Consider the following 19075-nt stretch of genomic DNA (forward strand, 5'->3'; position numbering starts at 1 on the left):
GATTCTTAACCACTGCACCACCAGGGAAGCCCCCAGTAGTGATTTTATTTGCATGGTGAGCCATTGGATGTTAGTTCAGATGTCTACTAGTTTCATTTCTTTTTTATGTGAAGCCTATGAGACACAGGAAGAAGGCAGCAGACAAGAACCTTCCCTGCCGTCCTTTGGTATGTGCAGTACTGGGTGAGTATCATCAAAATTGGCATGTTTCTGGGCCAGCGATAGGTTTTCATGATTAAGATGAGGGATAGATCCTGGTTGATGTGCATTTCCTCCTCAGAGAAGAAGTTACTAGTTATGTTTCTTCCCTGGCCTAAGAAACCATGTTCCTTGTTGAGTTTGGTAAAGCAATCCCAATGAATATAATGCTCAATTAAAGGGTGCTCTTGTTCAAAAAAAAAGATCTTTGTAGGGAGACAAATGTCTGAGTCTAACCTTGATACATGATTTAAATTTGTAAACTATCTTACACCTGATCAAGATTTCAAATTCTTCCCTCCCTTTCTTGGTCCAAATTGATGTGTCAGCTGGCCAGGAGGCTTAAAGTTCAAGGTTCAGACATATAAAACTTCCTCTGAGTAAATTAAGCTGAGAGGAGCCTGACAGAGCTGACAGCTAGGGGGCTGTATTGTAGGTAATTTAGTGTACCCAGAATTCTACATTTTTCTTAGGTAAATGATCTGAACTCTTAATCCCATTTCACCTGGGTATTCAGCCCTACTTCCTAAATCTACTTGATTTTAGAAACAATAATTAAGGCAATATAATATTAAGCCTCTATTGACCCAAAGCTCCCCAGACCATTTCAGTCAATACCTGTCAAACTGAGTGTGATAGGAAGACGAGATAGACTGATACAGCTTTAGAGTTTGAGTCTGGTTACACGGATGTGATCCATAATTTTTTTCTCTGCTTGCCTCATCACTTGGTTCTCAGAATATGATTTCCCTCTGGCATTTTGCATTAGTGTCATGGTATGAAATATCTGTACAGTGAAATCTCCCTTGTATCTAAGTTTATTGGCAGGTCAAAGTATCCTTCTGGAAGTAGGAGAGAATTTTCTTGTTACCTTACAAGTGGCAGGTGGTGAAAGTGTTGCAAAAAGTGCCTTATATAAAATAAAGTGCACTGAGAAGGTTTTTTTCCCAGCCCAAAGGCAAGCAATGAATTTCATTCTGATTGATCTAATTTTTCTCTTTTTCCCATTCAGACCTGATGGTAGAGTTTATTGTAACACACATGATGAAGGAGTTTCCTATGGATCTCTATGTGTAAGTACCGTGGTTCATTTAATGTATGCAAATCTGTTTTATAGAATGGAGTGGTGGGAAGTTTAATAGTCACAAAATTTTTATGTACACTTCAGGAAAAGCACATTTATGTGCAGAGAAGTGTCAGGGAGTGTTTTACGGCCTGTTTTATACATTTTTCCAGAAGGGGGGAAAATTACAAACTACGTATCTTCATTATCACTTTAAGGCACACTGCATGAAGAACAGGGCTGATGCGTTGAAACAGTGATCATAGGTGACTCCTGTATCCAAGGATATGGAATAATAGAGATGACTAAGACCACTTAGTCATCCCTGGACTTTGGCATCAAAGGAGTCAGCAGTATTTAAAAGATATGGAAAGGCCAGAGAGATAGATCTTTTGGTTCATTCTTAGCTTACATTATACTAGCAACCTAGTCAGAACTCTGCTAGCTAGGCAGATTATGTATATAGTGGCCAGGCTGGGAGATGCCTGCCTCCTGAGGAGATCTGATTGTCTGTCACAATTATTTACAACCAGTATAACTAGAGATGACTGAAAATCTTCATATTTAATGAATTTTAAGCCTTTAGGCTTTCTCTCTTCTTTGCTATTTCAGCATTCTTCTTATCGTCAATGCCTAACAGCTGTGCCATGTTAGTGTGATCTCAAATATATGTATTATCTTTATTCCTTAAAATGCATCTGAATTCAGTCTGACAACAGAATTAGTACCTCCACTTTTTTGAGTAAGAGAGAAGTTTGGTGCACAGCAAGCTTAGTGTACCTCATTCCAATGCTAGGCCTGGGATCTAAGGAGATATGAAAGATTTTACTCTGACTAGAGTAGATCTCCAGTTTTTTAGACTGTTTGTAGGCTGCATATTTTTGGTTTCCTAGATATGAAATAATGATACAAATTTTACTTTTATGTAAGTAGGTTGTGGTTTGCATTTTTCCATATCTTTTGGGTGGTCTCAAAGACCATGAGAAGCTGCTTTTTTTTTTTTTTTTTTTTTTTTTTTTTGCGGTATGCGGGCCTCTCACTGTTGTGGCCTCTCCCGTTGCGGAGCACAGGCTCCGGACGCACAGGCTCAGCGGCCATGGCTCACGGGCCCAGTCGCTCCGCGGCATGTGGGATCTTCCCGGACCAGGGCACGAACCCGTGTCTCCTGCATCGGCAGGCGGATTCTCAACCACTGCGCCACCAGGGAAGCCCAGAAGCTGCTTTTTTTATAACACTTACCAAATGAGTTTTCTGCTTGTTTTAGATGGGATCACTGAACATCAGTACCTCAGGGATCAGATTTGTTTTGCTACAGATTATAGTTTTAGCTTGTTTATCTAATATTCTAGTTCTAGGATATGCTCTTTATTTAGTAGTATATTATTATAGTCTTAGTTTTCTCATTTTCCAAGCAAGGAAACTGAGGCTCTGGAGGTTGGGTTATTCTGTTAGTAAGCACCATTGCCTGGACTTGAACCCAAAGTTTCTTACAGTAAATCCTAAGCTGTTCCCACCCCTTCTCAGGTATATTATCTATTGCTATGTAACAAACTACTTCAAAACATAGGGGTTTAAAACAAACATTTACTACCTCACAGTTTTTGTGGCTCAGAAATCCTAGCAGCTTAGCTGGGTAGTTTGGGCATAGGGTTTGGCAGAGGCTGCAGTCAATGTGTTAGCTTTACTGGGGCCCTACTGGGCTGTACTGGGGCTGGAGAATTGCTTCCAAGCTCACTTACACGGTTGTTGGTAAATCTCAGTTCCTTGCCATGTGGGCCTCTCCATAGGGTTGCTTGACATGGCAGCTGGCTTTCTTCAAAGCAAGTAATCCAAGAGAGAAAGAGAAGAGTGAGAACCCAGGATGGAAGCCATAATGCCTTTTATAAGTTAATCTCAAACGACATGCCATTTCTGTTGGTCATACAGACCAAGCCTAATACATTGTGGGAAGAGACTCCATAAGGTTGTGAATGCCAGGAGGTGGGGACCATTGGGGGCCATCTTGCAGGCTGGCTACCACAGTTACATACCTAGTTAAGCTGCTTCACCAAGATTCAAACTCAAGTCTGTCTGACCCCAGAGGCTGTATTCTTTCTTAACTACTACTATGATAAATGACAAAGGAAAGATTTGTACAGGGTGACTAATGCTCACTGGGGCATCAGAGGGGGCTGTGTTTGACCTGAGTCATGAGGAAACAATAGGAGTTTTCTATGCAGAGGAGTGGGAGAGGGACATCCCAAGCAGGGGACCAGCATGTTCCAAAGCTTCGAGACTTGAAAGTGTGGCATGTTTGGAGAATAGAAAGTAATTCAGGGGCTCCCCTGGTGGCGCAGTGGTTGAGAGTCCGCCTGCCGATGCAGGGGACGCGGGTTCGTGCCCCGGTCCGGGAATATCCCACATGCCGCGGAGCGGCTGGGCCCGTGAGCCATGGCCACTGGGCCTGTGCGTCCGGGGCCTGTGCTCCGCAACGGGAGAGGCCACAACAGTGAGAGGTCCGCGTACTGCAAAAAAAAAAAAAAAAAAAAAGTAATTCAGGAGGATTAGAGTGTAGGGTACATGGAGGAAGGATAAGAGAGTAGAAAAAATGTTACCTGATTTAAGTGGATGATGGGTTTAACAGTTGAAGATGAGGATGATCTGATAAGACTGTGTATTCAGTACTTAGAGTTATGTCACTGTCCACCCAAACTCTCACATCCCAGCCAGTGAACCTGATCTACACTAAATATTTTAACTCCCTCTCCCCAGTAGTTCCTGCCTTTTTTTGTTTTGCCTTGCTTTCTCAGTTCTTTTTCCACCTGCTTCCTAATTGAATGTCCTGAGGTTAGGGAAGATGGAGAAGGTAACAAGCTGACAGAGGCTGGGCAGAAGTTCCTACCCTCAGGCTGAATTCACTTTCTTCATCACTACCCATGGGCATATTTCCATATCTCGCTCCCCCAACTTCCAGCCTTCTTTCCAGTTTTTGGCATTTGGAGCATCAAGTTCTTTTTAGGTGAACTTATCTGCTCCGAGCTGGGCATCAGGCCAGGTTGCTGCTCTCACTTCTCATTATGTACTGCTTTTCAGCAGCATACAGCGCAATGAGAAATTGAAAGCAAAATGAATTTCTACCATTTCAGATAAGTATATAATCTTCGTGGTGAAATATGAAGAAATATGGAGCATGGAAAGACTTAATACTCAAGTCAGAATCTGTGTCAGAAACGAAATAGTTTCATATCTGTGTATGAATGCTGTAGGTAAAGTAATAATGGGGGAAGGTGCTTATACGGAAAAAAAACAAAAAAGAAAAGTCTTGCCTGGAGCAATAAGAGGTAGGAAAACCCAACAAATGAATTTCTTCTTCTGGATGTCTACTCTGTGATTCTTGCCACCACTCCCACTGCTGGCCCAGGATTTGGGAGTTAGGGGAAATAGTCTCTGGGGAGAGTAAACTCTCCTTTAAGTTACTCTTACATGGAAAACTTGGACTCTTTCTAATCAGGGATTCTCAGACCTGTGGGTAGAGACTTCAGTGGACCCCATAAGAAAGAAGATTTCAGGTTAAAATGGAACTGCCTTGTGTTGAAATAGGAAACCACTACATGCATAAAAGAAACACCCTAAGCAGTCAGTTTAGAGTCATTCAGCCAGTGTATATATATATATATATATATATATAAAATATATATTATATATATATATAAAATATATATTTTATTTTATTTTTTATTTTTTTTGTGGTATGCGGGCCTCTCACCGCTGTGGCCTCTCCCATTGCGGAGCACAGGCTCTAGATGCACAGGCTCAGCAGCCATGGCCCACAGGCCCAGCCGCTCCGTGGCACGTGGGATCCTCCTGGACCGGGGCACGAACCCACGTCCCCTGCATCGGCAGGCGGACTCTCAACCACGGTACCACCAGGGAAGCCCTAAATATATATTTTAAATTATTTATTTATTTATTTGGCTATACTGGGTCTTAGTTGCAGCATGCAGGATCTTTAGTTGCAGCATGTGGGATCTTTTAGTTGCAGCATGTAGGATCTAGTTCCCTGACCAGGGATTGAACCTGGGCCACCTGCATTGGAAGCGTGGAGTCTTGACCACTGGACCACTAGGGAAGTCCCCAGAACTGAATTTTTAATTTAACTTTTAATGTAGATAAAATTTAATTTAAAATTTAATTTATATTAAAAACAAATTTAAATAGGTCTGAAGACTTAAGGTCTTTAATTTTATGTCTTTGCATCCTATGTTTGCAATTTCGAATGGAGTAGTCTAATTTTGGTCTACTGGTGCATCCCTCCTCTGAGGAAAGATACTCAAGGGAATGGTATCAGTAGTGCCTAATTGAACATTGTGGTTATAACTCCCTTTTCCTAGTGATAAGGGGAATTAGCACAAGCAGTGTGTGTGGGATGGGGAGGGGGGATTTTTTTTAACGTCTTTATTGGAGTATAATTGCTTTACAATGATGTATAGTTTCTGCTTTATAACAAAGTGAATCAGCTATACATATACATATATCTCCATATCTCCTCCCTCTTACATCTTCCTCCCATCTTCCCTATCCCACCCCTGTAGGTGGTCACAAAGCACCGAACTGATCTCCTTGTGCTATGCGGCTGCTTTCCACTAGCTATCTGTTTTACATTTGGTAGTGTACATATGTCTATGCCACTCTCTCACTTCGTCCCAGCTTACCCTTCCCCCTTCCCAGGTCCTCACGTCCATTCTCTACGTCTGTGTCTTTATTCCTGTCCTGGCCCTAGGTTCATCAGAACCAGTTGTTTTTTTTTTTTAGATTCTATATATATGTGTTAGCATACAGTATTTGTTTTTCTCTTTCTGACTTACTTCACTCTGTATGACAGACTCTAGGGCCATCCACCTCACTAGAAATAACTCAATTTCGTTTCTTTTTCTGGCTGAGTAATATTTCATTGTATATATGTGCCACATCTTCTTTATCCATTCATCTGCTGATGGACACTTAGGTTGCTTCCATGTCTGGCTATTGTAAATACAGCTGCAGTGAACACTGTGGTGCATGACTCTTTTTGAATTATGGTTTTCTCAGGGTATATGCACAGTAGTGGGATTGTTGGGTCATATGGTAGTTCTATTTTTAGTTTTTTAAGGAACCTCCATACTGTTCTCCGTAGTGGGTGTATCAGTTTACATTCCCACCAATAGTGCAAGAGGGTTCCCTTTTCGGGGAGGGGGGATATATCTACCAGAAAGCTGCAGGTAGAAGTTCATTTCTTTCCCATGTGTACATATTCATATCCAGTGTCTTTTGTGGCCTTAGCAAAAGCTGCCTCATTAAAGAAAGGGTATCTGTGGTGAGTTGCACCATATTTTTAGGCTTATTCCAGTTTTTCTCTTTTTCTCCTACAGGCGCTGCATTCAGGTAGTACATAAACTACTTTGCTATCAGAAGAAGTGTAGAGTACGCCTGCATTATACCTGGCGGGAGCTCTGGTCAGGTAACTTTCTCTTTTGAATTCATCCTCTTTTCCTATGTCTTTTTTTTTTTTTTTAACAAATTTATTTATTTATTTGTGGCTGCATTGGGTCTTTGTCATTGTGCATAGGCTTTCTCTAGTTGCTGCGAGCGGGCTTCTCATTGCAGTGGCTTCTCGTTGCAGAGCACAGGCTCCAGGTGCGTGGACTTCAGTAGTTGTGGCACGCGGGCTCAGTAGTTGTGGCTCATGGGCCCTAGAGCGCAGGCCTCAGTAGTTGTGGCGCATGGGCTTAGTTGCTCCGAAGTATGTGGGATCTTCCCAGACCAGGGCTCAAACCCATGTCCCCTGCCTTGCCAGGTGTATTCCTAACCACTGCACCACCAGGGAAGCCCCTTCCTATATCTTTTTTTTTTTTTTTTTTTTTTTTTTGCGTTACGTGGGCCTCTCACTGTTGTGGCCTCTCCCGTTGCGGAGCACAGGCTCCGGACGCGCAGGCTTGGCGGCCATGGCTCACGGGCCCAGCCGCTCCGCGGCATGTGGGATCTTCGCGGACCGGGGCACGAACCCGTGTGCCCTGCATCAGCAGGCGGACTCTCAACCACTGCGCCACCAGGGAAGCCCCCTTCCTATATCTTTTATGAACCCCTAGGCCTGGGCACAAGCTGAATTTAAAAAAAAAAACTTTTTAGTTGTTTAGGATGCTTCTATTTTCAACTCTTCTTTTTGTCATTTCAGCTTTGTTCTAATCCAAACCTGGCCATGTCACATACCATTATTTCATACTTTTTCTCTGTTCCTTCTCCTCCCTGTATTTTTTTGTCAGCTGGCAGAAACAATTAAATATTTGAGTTCCATTGATTCTTCCAATGAGGAGTCAGTACAAACTTGGATTCTCCCTTGGTTCCATTTGGTAGCAGCATATGGACTATAGGGAGGCTTCTGTGTGTTTCCTCAGGATGAGTAATCTCAGGAGGAATGTCTTAGGGAGAGGGGGTGGGGAGGGGGTGGAGAGATGGGGGGAATCCTTTTCTTTGTGTTATATCTGGCATTATTACTGTTTACAGACAGTGTCAATTTTACCACTCCTCCTGTGCCAGAGACTAAAACAGCAAATTAGTATTTACTTTTGTCTTTGTATCCATTTGGTAGCTCAATAAAGTCACTCCACCCCTGTAGGAGGGAAATGGCTCTTCTCTAAGGGTACAATTAATGCTGGCTTGCCACCCCTTTCTTTTGTGCAACTAAATTGGAGGTTTCAGAAAAGCAGAGGAGACATTTTTCTTGAGGCTTTTGCTTGCTGATAGGTCCTGTGGCTTTTGTGACCTGATGCTACAATAAAGTCTTCTCCAGATGATTATAATGGTAAATTGTTGCCCCACCCTTGGGAGAGCTTCTCTGTATTCTGAGCAGACAAGGGTGTGTTAGTGTCAGAGGCTTTATGAGAAATGGGCCAGTAACCCCACACCCTCCCATGGAATTCATCTCACTTGTTGTGACGCATGGTTTCTTCCCAACCCAATTTGGCTTTCTAAATTTAGTCCTTCATAATGGGAAGTAGAGATCTTTAATTAGTGGATTAGCAAGTTTTTTGCAGTTACTGCCTATGGTGGTGAAGGGGGAGTAGGAGAATAACAGTAAGTGGCAATAGTGGCATTTTGATATTTTAGGAGAAGAGTATGATTATGTGAGAGTTTGAAATTGAGGGAATGTCAGAAGAGCTAAGGAGAGATCAAAAGAGATTGAAATGACTAAAGTTAGTAGAATTTCTTAGGTCAGAACAGTGCTTTTTAATATTAAGGACTATTTGGTTGCCTATGGATAGTTGTATGATTATTAGGTTCTAAAAATTTAGGATTAAAGAGAAAACAGAAAAATTATGCAAATCTTTGGATATTGGTATAATTGTAGGACTTATAACAGGTACAAATGGTTTATGTCTATAACTGGGATGAAGTTATACATTGTAGTACTAAAGAGTTGGTGGTATTAGTTATTATTTCTGCCTACCTTTGATCCTCTTCTGGTTTTATTTTGTATTTTATTCTATTTTCTTTTCTTTCTATGCTAGCCACCCTGTCTCTGGCCCCTGGGATCTCTCTGGCTTTTCTCCTATCCTCGTCATCTTTTGTCCTCTTCCTCATTGTCCTGTCATTGCCTTTTCCATTGCATTCTCCCATTCACTCTGGTCTGTCTCCCTGGGGCCCAGGGCTTCCCATTATTCTCCTACCTACACCTTGCATTCTGTCCTTTGTGCTATTGTTGTCATACATTCTACTTTTACATATGTTATGAACCCCAAAATATATTTCTGTCATTTTTATTTAAAGAGGCAATTATCTTTTAAAGAGATAAAAAAGTGTCTTTTATATTTATCTTTTCTGGATCTTAGCATTCACTAACCTAGCTAGAAAACTATGAGGCAAGAGACCATTCTTTATCCTATGTTGGTCAGTTGACTTTATTTCTTTGAGTACTTTATGTCGTGTTCATCTCTATGTATAATTATTTGCTATCTTGGGACTTCCCTGGCAGTCCAGTGGTTATGACTTTGCCTTCCAATGAAGGGGGTGTGGGTTTGATCCCTGGTCAGGGAGCTAAGATCCCACATGCCTCCGAGCCAAAAAACCAAAACATAAAAAAAAAAAACTAAAACATTAAAAAAACAGAAACAACATTGTAACAAATTCAGTAAAGACTTACAAAAATTATTTGCTCCCTCAAGACTGACTGATTGGCATTCTAAGGTCCTTGATACTTTGAGAGGAGGTGTACATGAGTGTCATTGATGAGACTTGGATGGCTGCTTTTTCCTAAGGCATAGGCATTTGTACTAGAGTTCTTTGCCAAGTGAGGTTAGCTCCTTTTCCCATGTAGACTGGGTGAGCCCTCCTTGGACCTGGCTCCCTGTGTTCATACATGGAGTATATACAGTGAGATGCAGAGCAGCAGGTGTTAAGGAAAGCTGCAAAATACTAGACTACATCTGATGCATCAGAGCCTATAGTAATGTATAATATTGCAGTCAGTGAATATAAATGTGGCTCTGGTGGACCCACCCACTCCTTGGCTGGTACTGCCCCTCATATGTTGGCTTGCCCGTGTTTTCACTCTTTCTTTGCCTTCTAGACTTATGGATTTGAGGGAGGTGTGTGAAACTCATCATGACCAATATGCTTATGCGTACAGATGCTTGCCCATACGTGTGCTGCAAACATTAGTTGAATTCTACTTATAAATAAAACTGGTAGGGCATGTGTTGTTAGGTCAGACACACGGGAGACCTAGGGTGTCCACCCCAGTGGACTGGGGTGCAGATGCCTTTTGTTATTTGGAATGGGGGCGTTTAGTCTCACTGCACTTTGAATGGTGATTTTTATTCTTACACAGTTTGACTACAGTAGCTCTTTGTTATTGGGGAGGTAGCCAGAGGTCCCCCTCCAAATTCCCATATGGAATTCTCAGGCATGGCTTTATGGATGAGGAGGAGCAAGCTGTATTAGTTGGGGGTTTAATCCTGCCTGATATGTTGGTTTTATAGATACAATCCATGACCTACTCCCTGCTGCCACTGTCTATTTATATGATGCCTGTCACCATGGTATCTGAGTATGTGCAGAAATATATTTAGGCTAACCTCAACTTGAATATAGAAAGGAAGAAGTCTTGCCTTTCTCATTGCCCTATTTTCAGCAGTCACTATTTTCCACCAAGTTATGGAAAGTTCAAAAGCTCTTCTCTGACCTCTAGGCTACCCAGATCTCCTGTTTTGAGTAAAAGGTTAGGTCTTAAAACTCTCCTCTGATAAGATAGAAAACTGAGTTTTAGGGTAAGATCCTAGTGAAATAGTTCTTTACCTTGGAGAATATAATGAAAGATATGATCTTTGCATCCAGAAAAATGTCCATTTGCCCATACGTATTTTGCATATAATTTCAGAGAGTTCATGGACCTTCTTCTGAAGCCCATCCATGATCCCATGTTAAGAATCCTGTCTTAATTTTAGTTCCATGGCCTCCCAATTCTGTTTTCACAGAACATCTTAGTACTTGGTTAAATAGTTTTTCTTTATTTACTGACTGTGCTGCATTCCTCCTGGGAACTTTAGCTTCGTATTTTCTGTCAACTTCTGGAGGCTAAAGACCTTGTTAGTCACTATGTTTTGTTTCCTACACAGGAAACAAACACTATATGTGTTTCCTATACATTCTTACAGAACTTAGGGCTTCTATTTTAGCATATCACATTGTTTTGCTATGTTTGCATATGTCTGTACAATGATTTGCTTAAATATCTGTCTTTCCTCTTAAAAAAAATTCCTGGAGGGCAGGGCCTGTGTTTTAATCATTGTTTTATTCCTAGCACACTACTTGGCTTGTAATAGGGGCTCAGAAGACATTTGAATGAATAAATGAATAGATGCATGGGTATGCAGAATTTCCATTAATGATGAATCAGCATTCTCTTAAAGCAGCACAATGTTGTGTTTGGACCTCAAAAAAAAAATTAAGATAGGTCTTCCCTGGTGGCACAGTGGTTGAGAGTCTGCCTGCTGATGCAGGGGACATGGGTTCGTGTCCCGGTCCGGGAAGATCCTACATGCCGCGGAGCGGCTAGACCCGTGAGCCATGGCTGCTGAGCCTGTGTGTCCAGAGCCTGTGCTCCACAACGGGAGAGGCCACAACAGTGAGAGGCCCGTGTACCGCAGGGAAAAAAAAAAAAAAATTAGGATTTTTTTGTCATGTTTTTCTTTTTTTTAAAAAATATCTTTATTGGAGTATAATTGCTTTACAATGTTGTGTTAGTTTCTGCTGTATAACGAAGTGAATCAGCTCTATGTGTACATATATCCCAATATCTCCTCCCTCTGTGTCTCCCTCCCAGCCTCCGTATTTCACCCCTCTAGGTGGTCACAAAGCACCGAGCTGATCTCCCTGTGCTATGCAGCTGCTTCCCACTAGCTATCTATTTTACATTTGGTAGTGTGTGTATGTCAGTGCTACTCTCACTTCTTCCCAGCTTACCCTTCCATCATGTTTCTTTTGAGCTGACTTCATCACCTTTTTATTTGAGTTGTTGTTGTAAAAGGGAGCGGTGGTAATTTCTCTTTCCTTTGTCTCTTTCTTCCTTACCTACAGATACATGGATTGCTTTTAACCAATTGAAAATGGAAACTTAGATGGTTTCTAAGCCATTAACCAAGTAATGAGCAGAATGTTTAGAGGGAAGCATGTAGTTGTTAGAGAGGGAAATACTTGAACAGAACTTCATGGAGTCAGCTTATTTTACTTCCACTGCAGGCAGAAGGGGCATTGGGGAGGCAGCCTGCATTTAAATAGTGTAGCTTTCCACAGTCTGAAAACATGGGTTGATTTAAAGGCAGGTTTATATTGGTGTTTTATATTTGACATTTATCTATGGATCACAGTCCTTACCCTTTCCTCTGCTGCATCCCTGGGTGATAAGTCATTATTTTTATCACCATTTGTTGGAGAATGTGTAGAAGGGTAAGTGACTTGCTAAGGATCATGGAACAAGACACTAAACAGAGTCATGATTAGAACTTAGAGTTTCTGACTCCTAAGCTCAGAAGCAGATCACTAGGCAACATTTGCCTCCCTGCAGAAAGAGGGGCCCCCAAAGCCCCCAAAACAATCTGTTCAGCTTCACTGTGCTAAATAGCATCGAAAGCATTCACAGCTTTGTGAAAAAGAGAGAAACTGTACATGGCCTGACCTTTCAGATACCTACTGGGAAAAATAGAAAACCCAGAGAGTGTCACAGCTTTCTGGATCCAGCTGGCACTCTCATCACTGACAGAAGCCTATGACTTCATGGTTAGGTATACCTTGAGACTGGGAATTGAAAGCCTTTCATTGGGAGCTTGTTATATTGTAGTTGTTGTTATACAGGATTGAAAACTATCAAGAGAAAGACTGACCTGAGCTGTAGATTTCTTTGGCAGTTCTTGAATAGGTATAGCTTTGACAGATTGCCAGCCCCTCCTGATGTTGGGAGACTATCCTTTGAGTTTTTTTTTAAACTTTAAAAGTTACTTTAAAAGTAACTTAGTTACTTTTTAAAACTTTTTATTTTGATATAATTATAGACTCACAGGAAGTTGCAAAAATAGTACAGAGAGTTCTTGTACCCTTTACCCAGCTTCCTCCAATGGTGATATCTTATATAACTCTACAATATTGCTTCTTTTAGTTTTGAAGAGGGTATCCTGGTGGGAAAGAACATAGCAGTAAACAGCTAGAGTATATGGGAAGAGGAATTTTGGCAGCTGTTATTGCTATTTTGTTCTTAAAATTGCTTTTTAAATTGTTCTTCCTATTTCCCCCAAATTTTCTCTGATTTAGGGGAATATGTTACAAGATGTATTCTAGGCTTGGTGTGCCTAATTAAGACTGCTCTAGCTTCCGTGTGCAAAAACATGGAGGCTTCTCTCTTCTGTGGATAATCAGTTCCTCTCAAAATTAGAATGTTCTAATATAGGGTCATTAGAAGGTATTTCTCTCTTTTCATAATTTTGTTATGAAAGATTCTGTATAGCAGTGTACAAAGCCCCAGGATTGAAAAAAAATGCCAGGAAACCTTTTTTTCCTTCAAATCATCACATTTGTCTAAATCCAAAATTTATACTATTTTGAATCTTTCTCTTAGAAACTTGGCAAAAGCAAAAGATAAGAATTTCCAACAAGTTTAGCTTGTTAGAGGGAGAAAACGATTCCCACCTAAAAGCCCCTTAAAAGAGTGAGAAATCTCTGTTCTTTTCTCTGCACATGAAGGCACTTCCTATCCAGAGAAATGTCACCTCTCGTAGGCCCATTAGCGTCTTGTCAACTAAAAGAGGCAGAGGAAAGAGTAGTTGTACTTTTGTTGCTCTGTCTGTACTGGTTGTGTAGGAAAGTATCATTTGGTTTCATAAGGTATCATCGTTCCCTGGATCTCAAGTGAGCAGGACAAGTCTGTTAGTGGTTTTCCCTAAAACCACTTTCTTGGTTTAACCAAGAAAGTAAAGTTCTTGGTTCTACATCAGATGGCTCCGCTGAGACATGGTCTCATTGACTACTAGATTTCTTCAAGGGTGATTTTTTACTACCTTTCAATTGGGCAATGTTGGAAAAAATAAGCAGGTGGTATAGGGCCCTAGAAGAAGCCAGTAGTTTCTGAGCATGTTTAGTGAGAGGCAGCTGCACAGGAATGAGGTGTATGGGATCTTGCATTTCTGAGTCTAAGTTCCATATGGGAACTTTCACATAAAAACTCATTTTCATGGTAAAGAGGGTGGGCGGTAACTCTGGGGATTGCAGTGTCCCCAAGTAAAGGGAGAATTGAAGATAGTTGAGAATTTTATTTTCTCTTTTAGCAGATACACTTTAACAGCAAGGAAAATGGTAAGACAGAAACTAACTTCCATTTAAAGAAAGGATTTGTTCTTTTTTCCAGTTCATCTAGAGGGGTGTGGAGCCTTTAGACAGTGCAGCTTGTTGACGTACTAACTTATTATTGTGCTAAAATACATGTAACATAAAATTTACCATCTTAACCATTTTTAAGTGTATGTTTAATGGTATTAAATACATTCACACTGTAATGCAGCCTTCACCACCATCGTTCCCCATAAATGTTTTCATCTTGTAAAACTGAAACTCTTCTGTCTTTATGATTTTGACTACTCTAAGTACTCCATGTAAGTGGAATCATACAGTATTTGTCTTTTTGTGACTGGCTTATTTTACTTATAATGTCCTCAAGGTTCAAGAAATCAGATTCTCCCCCTTCCTTCAGATTTAGCTATTTTTTTGTTATTATTATTATGTTTTGCTGCACTGCGCGGCTTGCGGGATCTTAGTTCCCTGACCAGGGATTGAACCCAAGCCCTTGGCAGTGAAAGCGCGGAGTCCTAACCACTGGACCACCAGCGAATTCCCTGTTGTTTTTGTTTTCAATTGTAGGCTGTCTCTGTGCTGAGGAGCAGCCTGAGGTGTAAACTTAATGTTTTCTTAGGTCTCTTCTGAGCCTTTTCTTGGGTATGTGCAGTCAGTCTCTAATTTTCCCTGAATATGCAGTTGTTTCTGAATGTCCTAGTTTTTTTTTTACTTCTGAATGCCTTCTTGGTTAATGTTTATATTATCCTAGTATTTACCTTTTTAAAAAAATTGAAGTATAGTTGATTTACAATGTTGTGTTAGTTTCTGCTGTACAGCAAAGTGATTCAGTTATACATATGTATATTTTTTCCATTATGGTTTATCACAGGATATCGAATATAGTTCCCTGTGCTATACAGTAGGACCTTGTTGTTTATCCATTCTATATATCATAGTTTGCATCTGCTAACCCCAAACTCCCAATCTGTCCCTCCCTTACTCCCCCTGCCCCCACCTTGGCAACCACAAATCTGTTCTCTAGGTCTGTGAGTCTGTTTCTGTTTCTTAGATAGGTTCATTTCTGTTGAATATTCTAGTTTTTAATGTCTGGCTCCTGAAAGGGGAAAAGCAGAAAATGAAGGTGGGGAAAAAATGGGCACTGGCCCCTTAAATCTGGAAGTCACTTATCAGGAGGGGGAAGGGCTTGCAACAATGAAGGGAAGTGCAACAAAAATGGCTGCCCACCTCTTTGTCTGCACCTCTGTGATCAGAAACAGCAATCGGTGATCATAGCACAGATCCCCAGTATTTGGAAGACAGGGCCCTTTTTGCCCACCCTAGCTCCTGCAAGCTGTGTGCAAGCTGATTCAGAAACAGGTGCACAGCTGCTTACCACAGGCCTGGGATTGGGTGATAGGTAGCTGCTAATGTACTAAGAGTTGAAATTGACCAAAATGAACCAAATTTACCATCCAAGGTTTCCTCTGGAAGTCACAAACCTTCATCAGAGTCCAGAGTTCTGAAATAGTTACAGCAGACAGATTCTGCCAGTGCAGTTATTGCCTAGGTGGGGAGAGAGATTCCTGGTGTTTTGTGCTTTGCCACCTTTCCAGAATCCTCCCACTGGATATACTGACTTTTGTGCTCTGTTCACCTGGAGAGGCTCATAGCATACAACCAAAGCCATTTCATTTTCTTGTTTGATTCATTGGTCTCTGTTTCAGTGAGTGCCTGGGTTTGCAGCCAGACAGTTGCCTGTATTCTGAGAAGCCACCTAGTGTATTTTTAAATTATTCTGCTGGTAAGTGTTGGTTTCTGAGTCCTTCCTGTGCCACTTGGCTGACCGACAATGAGCCTGCTGATTTCTGGCAATGTCCCTGAGTAATTGGTGATTTTGTCCAGAGATGCTAGAATTGGCTAGAGTTCATAGTGCCTCTGGGGTTTTGGAGGCATTGACTTGTTACACTAGTGCTATTTCTAGCCTGTCCTTTGAGTTCTTCTACCTTTCTCCTAAGCAAGTGAGGAGCTAAATATTTCTCTTCTATCAGTCACTGTGAAATTATCCATTTCCCCTAATGATCGGGTTTTGACCTGTGATCTGTGGCATCTCATCCTAGCTCCAATGCCAGGCCACAAAATAGGGCCTAGATGAGTCCTGTCTTTGCTTTCTATCTCTTTCTCTTCATAGCATGTAAAAGCTGTTCAAACAGACAGCTCTCTCTGACCTGATTCTTTGGAGACATTTATTTGTGCTCTGCTGGAGCCTCTGTGTCTCCTTCCTGTTTTTAATCTTATTTAAATGTCATTCACTTGGTTTTGTAATTAAACCTCCCCTCTGCTTCTCTGAGACAGGAGCTGAGCTACCACTTAATTGTATCTTCCTGTGGTTGGCTTGTTCCTCTCTGCACCTGGTTTACTTTAATGTCCGGGACAGGTTTTAGTTCTGGAGAAGTTCCCATATCCATTATTCATTCCACTCTCCTACACAGCAACATGGTTTGCTGCTTGCTACTTGCTACCTTCTTTTCCACCCCTTGAATTCAAAGCAGGATAAGAAAAAGTCTGGGAAAGTCCTCATTGTGTGGGGTACATTAATGCTAGGAACAGTTCTGTGAACAAGGTTCCTTGTGGAGTGAGAGGGCCCAGAGTAAGACAGCAGAATTCTCAGGTGGGTGGTACTGAGCTCTTCTCATTTGAGAAACAGATTGGCTGCTTTTGCCTCTGGGAATTCACTTGGGACTCAGGGAACCATCAAGGTACTCATTCCTGGCGTAGCTTTCCAGAACCTGCACACTCTGCTTTATTCCACTTGAGTCTGCATACAGAAAAGTCAGAACGTCTGTACATTGCTGCCATATTTGATGCACAACTCTCCAAGGAAAGAAACTAGGGCCAGAGCTAAGTAGGAGCCTGACACTTGCCTCTAGTACAGAGTCAAAAGAGGCAGCTGGGGACTTCCTTGGTGGCACAGTGGTTGAGAATCTGCCTGCCAATGCAGGGGACACGGGTTTGAGCCCAGGTCCAGGAAGATCCCACACGCCGCAGAGCAGCTAAGCCCATGGACCACAACTACGGAGCCTGTGCTCTAGAGCCCGTGAGCCACAACTGCTGAGCCCACATGCCACAACTTCTGAGGCCTGTGCGCCTAGAGCCCACGCTCTGCAACAAGAGAAGCCACTGCAATGAGAAGCCCGCACACCGCAACAAAGAGTAGCCCCTGCTCGCCGCAAGTTGAGAAAGCCTGCGTGCAGCAACTAAGTCCCAGCAACGAAGACCCAATGCAGCCATAAATAAATAAATAAATATTTTTAAAAAAAGAGGCAGCAGCTGCAGCCAATTTGTAGTTCCTGGAAGCAAACCCAGAAACTAAATTTTCTTTTTTTTTTTTTTTTTTTTGCGGTACGCGGGCCTCTCACTGTTGTGGTCTCTCCCGTTGCGGAGCACAGGCTCCGGACGCGCAGGATCAGTAGCCATAGCTCACGGGCCCAGCTGCTAACCAGGGCACGAACCCCCGTCCCCTGCATCGGCAGGCGGATTCTCAACCGCTGCGCCACCAGTGAAGCCCTAGAAACTAAATTTTCAAAGTGCCTGGTGGAAAAGACTTTCCAATGAAGAAGCAAGTGTGTATGGAGCACCCACTTCCCTACAACTTAAACTTATTGAATATGTAATGTAATACTTCAAATGTTTCATTGACACAACTTCTCTGTTTTTCACTCAGTGCAGGTTAAGTGTATTTGGAGCCAGGTCTCTGGATCCTCATTTAGTAGAAATAGAAAAGATTAGGAGGCAAACCCAGGATCCCTAAGGATTTCCTAGAATATTGTTAGTACAGTTGAACCTTAAACAAGTTGAAGGTTTGGGGTGCTAACACTGCCCACTACTCCCTCCAACTCTGTCAAAAATCCACCTATAACTTTACAGTCTGCCCTCCCTATCCACAGTCTCGCATCTGTGGATTCACCAACCGTGGATCATGAAGTACCATAGTACGCATTTATTTTTAAAAATCCAAGTATACGTGGACCCATGTAGTTCAAACCCATGTTGTTCAAGGGTCAACTGTACTTCAGTACATTGTTAGCTTTGATTATAAACTGATTATTATTCTGAAGACTGCCATAGTATTGTCCTGAAGGCTGTCCAGTGTTCATTTTCAATTTGCATTCCTGCTCAAGATCCATGGCTCTCTGTTGATTGAGTATATTTGGCTCCTTTTCTTTTCCCCCATCAAAAAGGGAACACCTTTGTATATTTGGCCCTATACTCAGTATTGTGTACTATGATGTAGATTTCAGCTCATCAGTTACACTGAGGTTACAGAAAGTTGGGATGGAGTGTTTGCAGGGCTCATGCTAGTGTCTGTGGAAAGAAAAACATTGGCCTCTTGTTTGTTAATTGGTAAAACATACATAAAATTTACCATTTTAAGTGTACAGTTCATTGGCATTAAGTACATTCACATTGCTGTGCAACCATCTCTACCTTCCATCTCCAGAATTTTTAAATTTTCTTAAACTGAAACTGTATCCATTAAACAATAAGTCTGCATTCCCCCCCTCTCCACACCCCTGGCAACCACCAATCAACTTCCTGTCTCTATGAATTTGATTTCTCTAGGCTCTGCATATAAATCGAATTATACAGTATTTGTCCTTTTGTGACTGACATTTTTCACTTAGCATAATGTCTTCATGTTTCATCCATATAGTAGCATGTGTCAGAATTTCCTTTTTCAGGCTAATATTCGAATGTATGTATATACCACATTTTGTTTATCTATTCATGTGTCAATGGATTCTTGTATTGCTTCCACCTTTTGGCTATTGTGAATAATGCTGTTATGAATACTGATGCACGAATACTTGAGTCCTTGCTTTCAACCTCTTGTTTTTGAGAGTGTGCAGGTTAAAGTGTCTTAGGTCAGTGGAGTGAAATCCTGAGACACTTACAAGAGAGATGGACTTGAACTTACATGATTTT

The 19075-nt window shown here is 41.6% G+C and overlaps 1 protein-coding gene across 19 annotated transcripts in view; it reads left to right on the forward strand.

The window, feature by feature from the left end:
- The window catches only part of ARMH3 (armadillo like helical domain containing 3), a 181164-nt gene that overhangs the window by 58295 nt on the left and 103794 nt on the right, over positions 1 to 19075 (forward strand). For all 19 annotated transcript variants that reach the window (XM_067024827.1, XM_067024822.1, XM_067024831.1 and 16 more), the window contains 3 exons: positions 114 to 183; positions 1211 to 1271; positions 6649 to 6737. In XM_067024827.1, coding sequence (XP_066880928.1) covers positions 114 to 183; positions 1211 to 1271; positions 6649 to 6737 — 220 coding nt within the window. The remainder of the gene's footprint in view (positions 1 to 113; positions 184 to 1210; positions 1272 to 6648; positions 6738 to 19075) is intronic.

Source organism: Kogia breviceps, chromosome 2 (genome assembly GCF_026419965.1).
Source record: "Kogia breviceps isolate mKogBre1 chromosome 2, mKogBre1 haplotype 1, whole genome shotgun sequence".
Lineage (NCBI taxonomy): Eukaryota > Metazoa > Chordata > Mammalia > Artiodactyla > Physeteridae > Kogia > Kogia breviceps.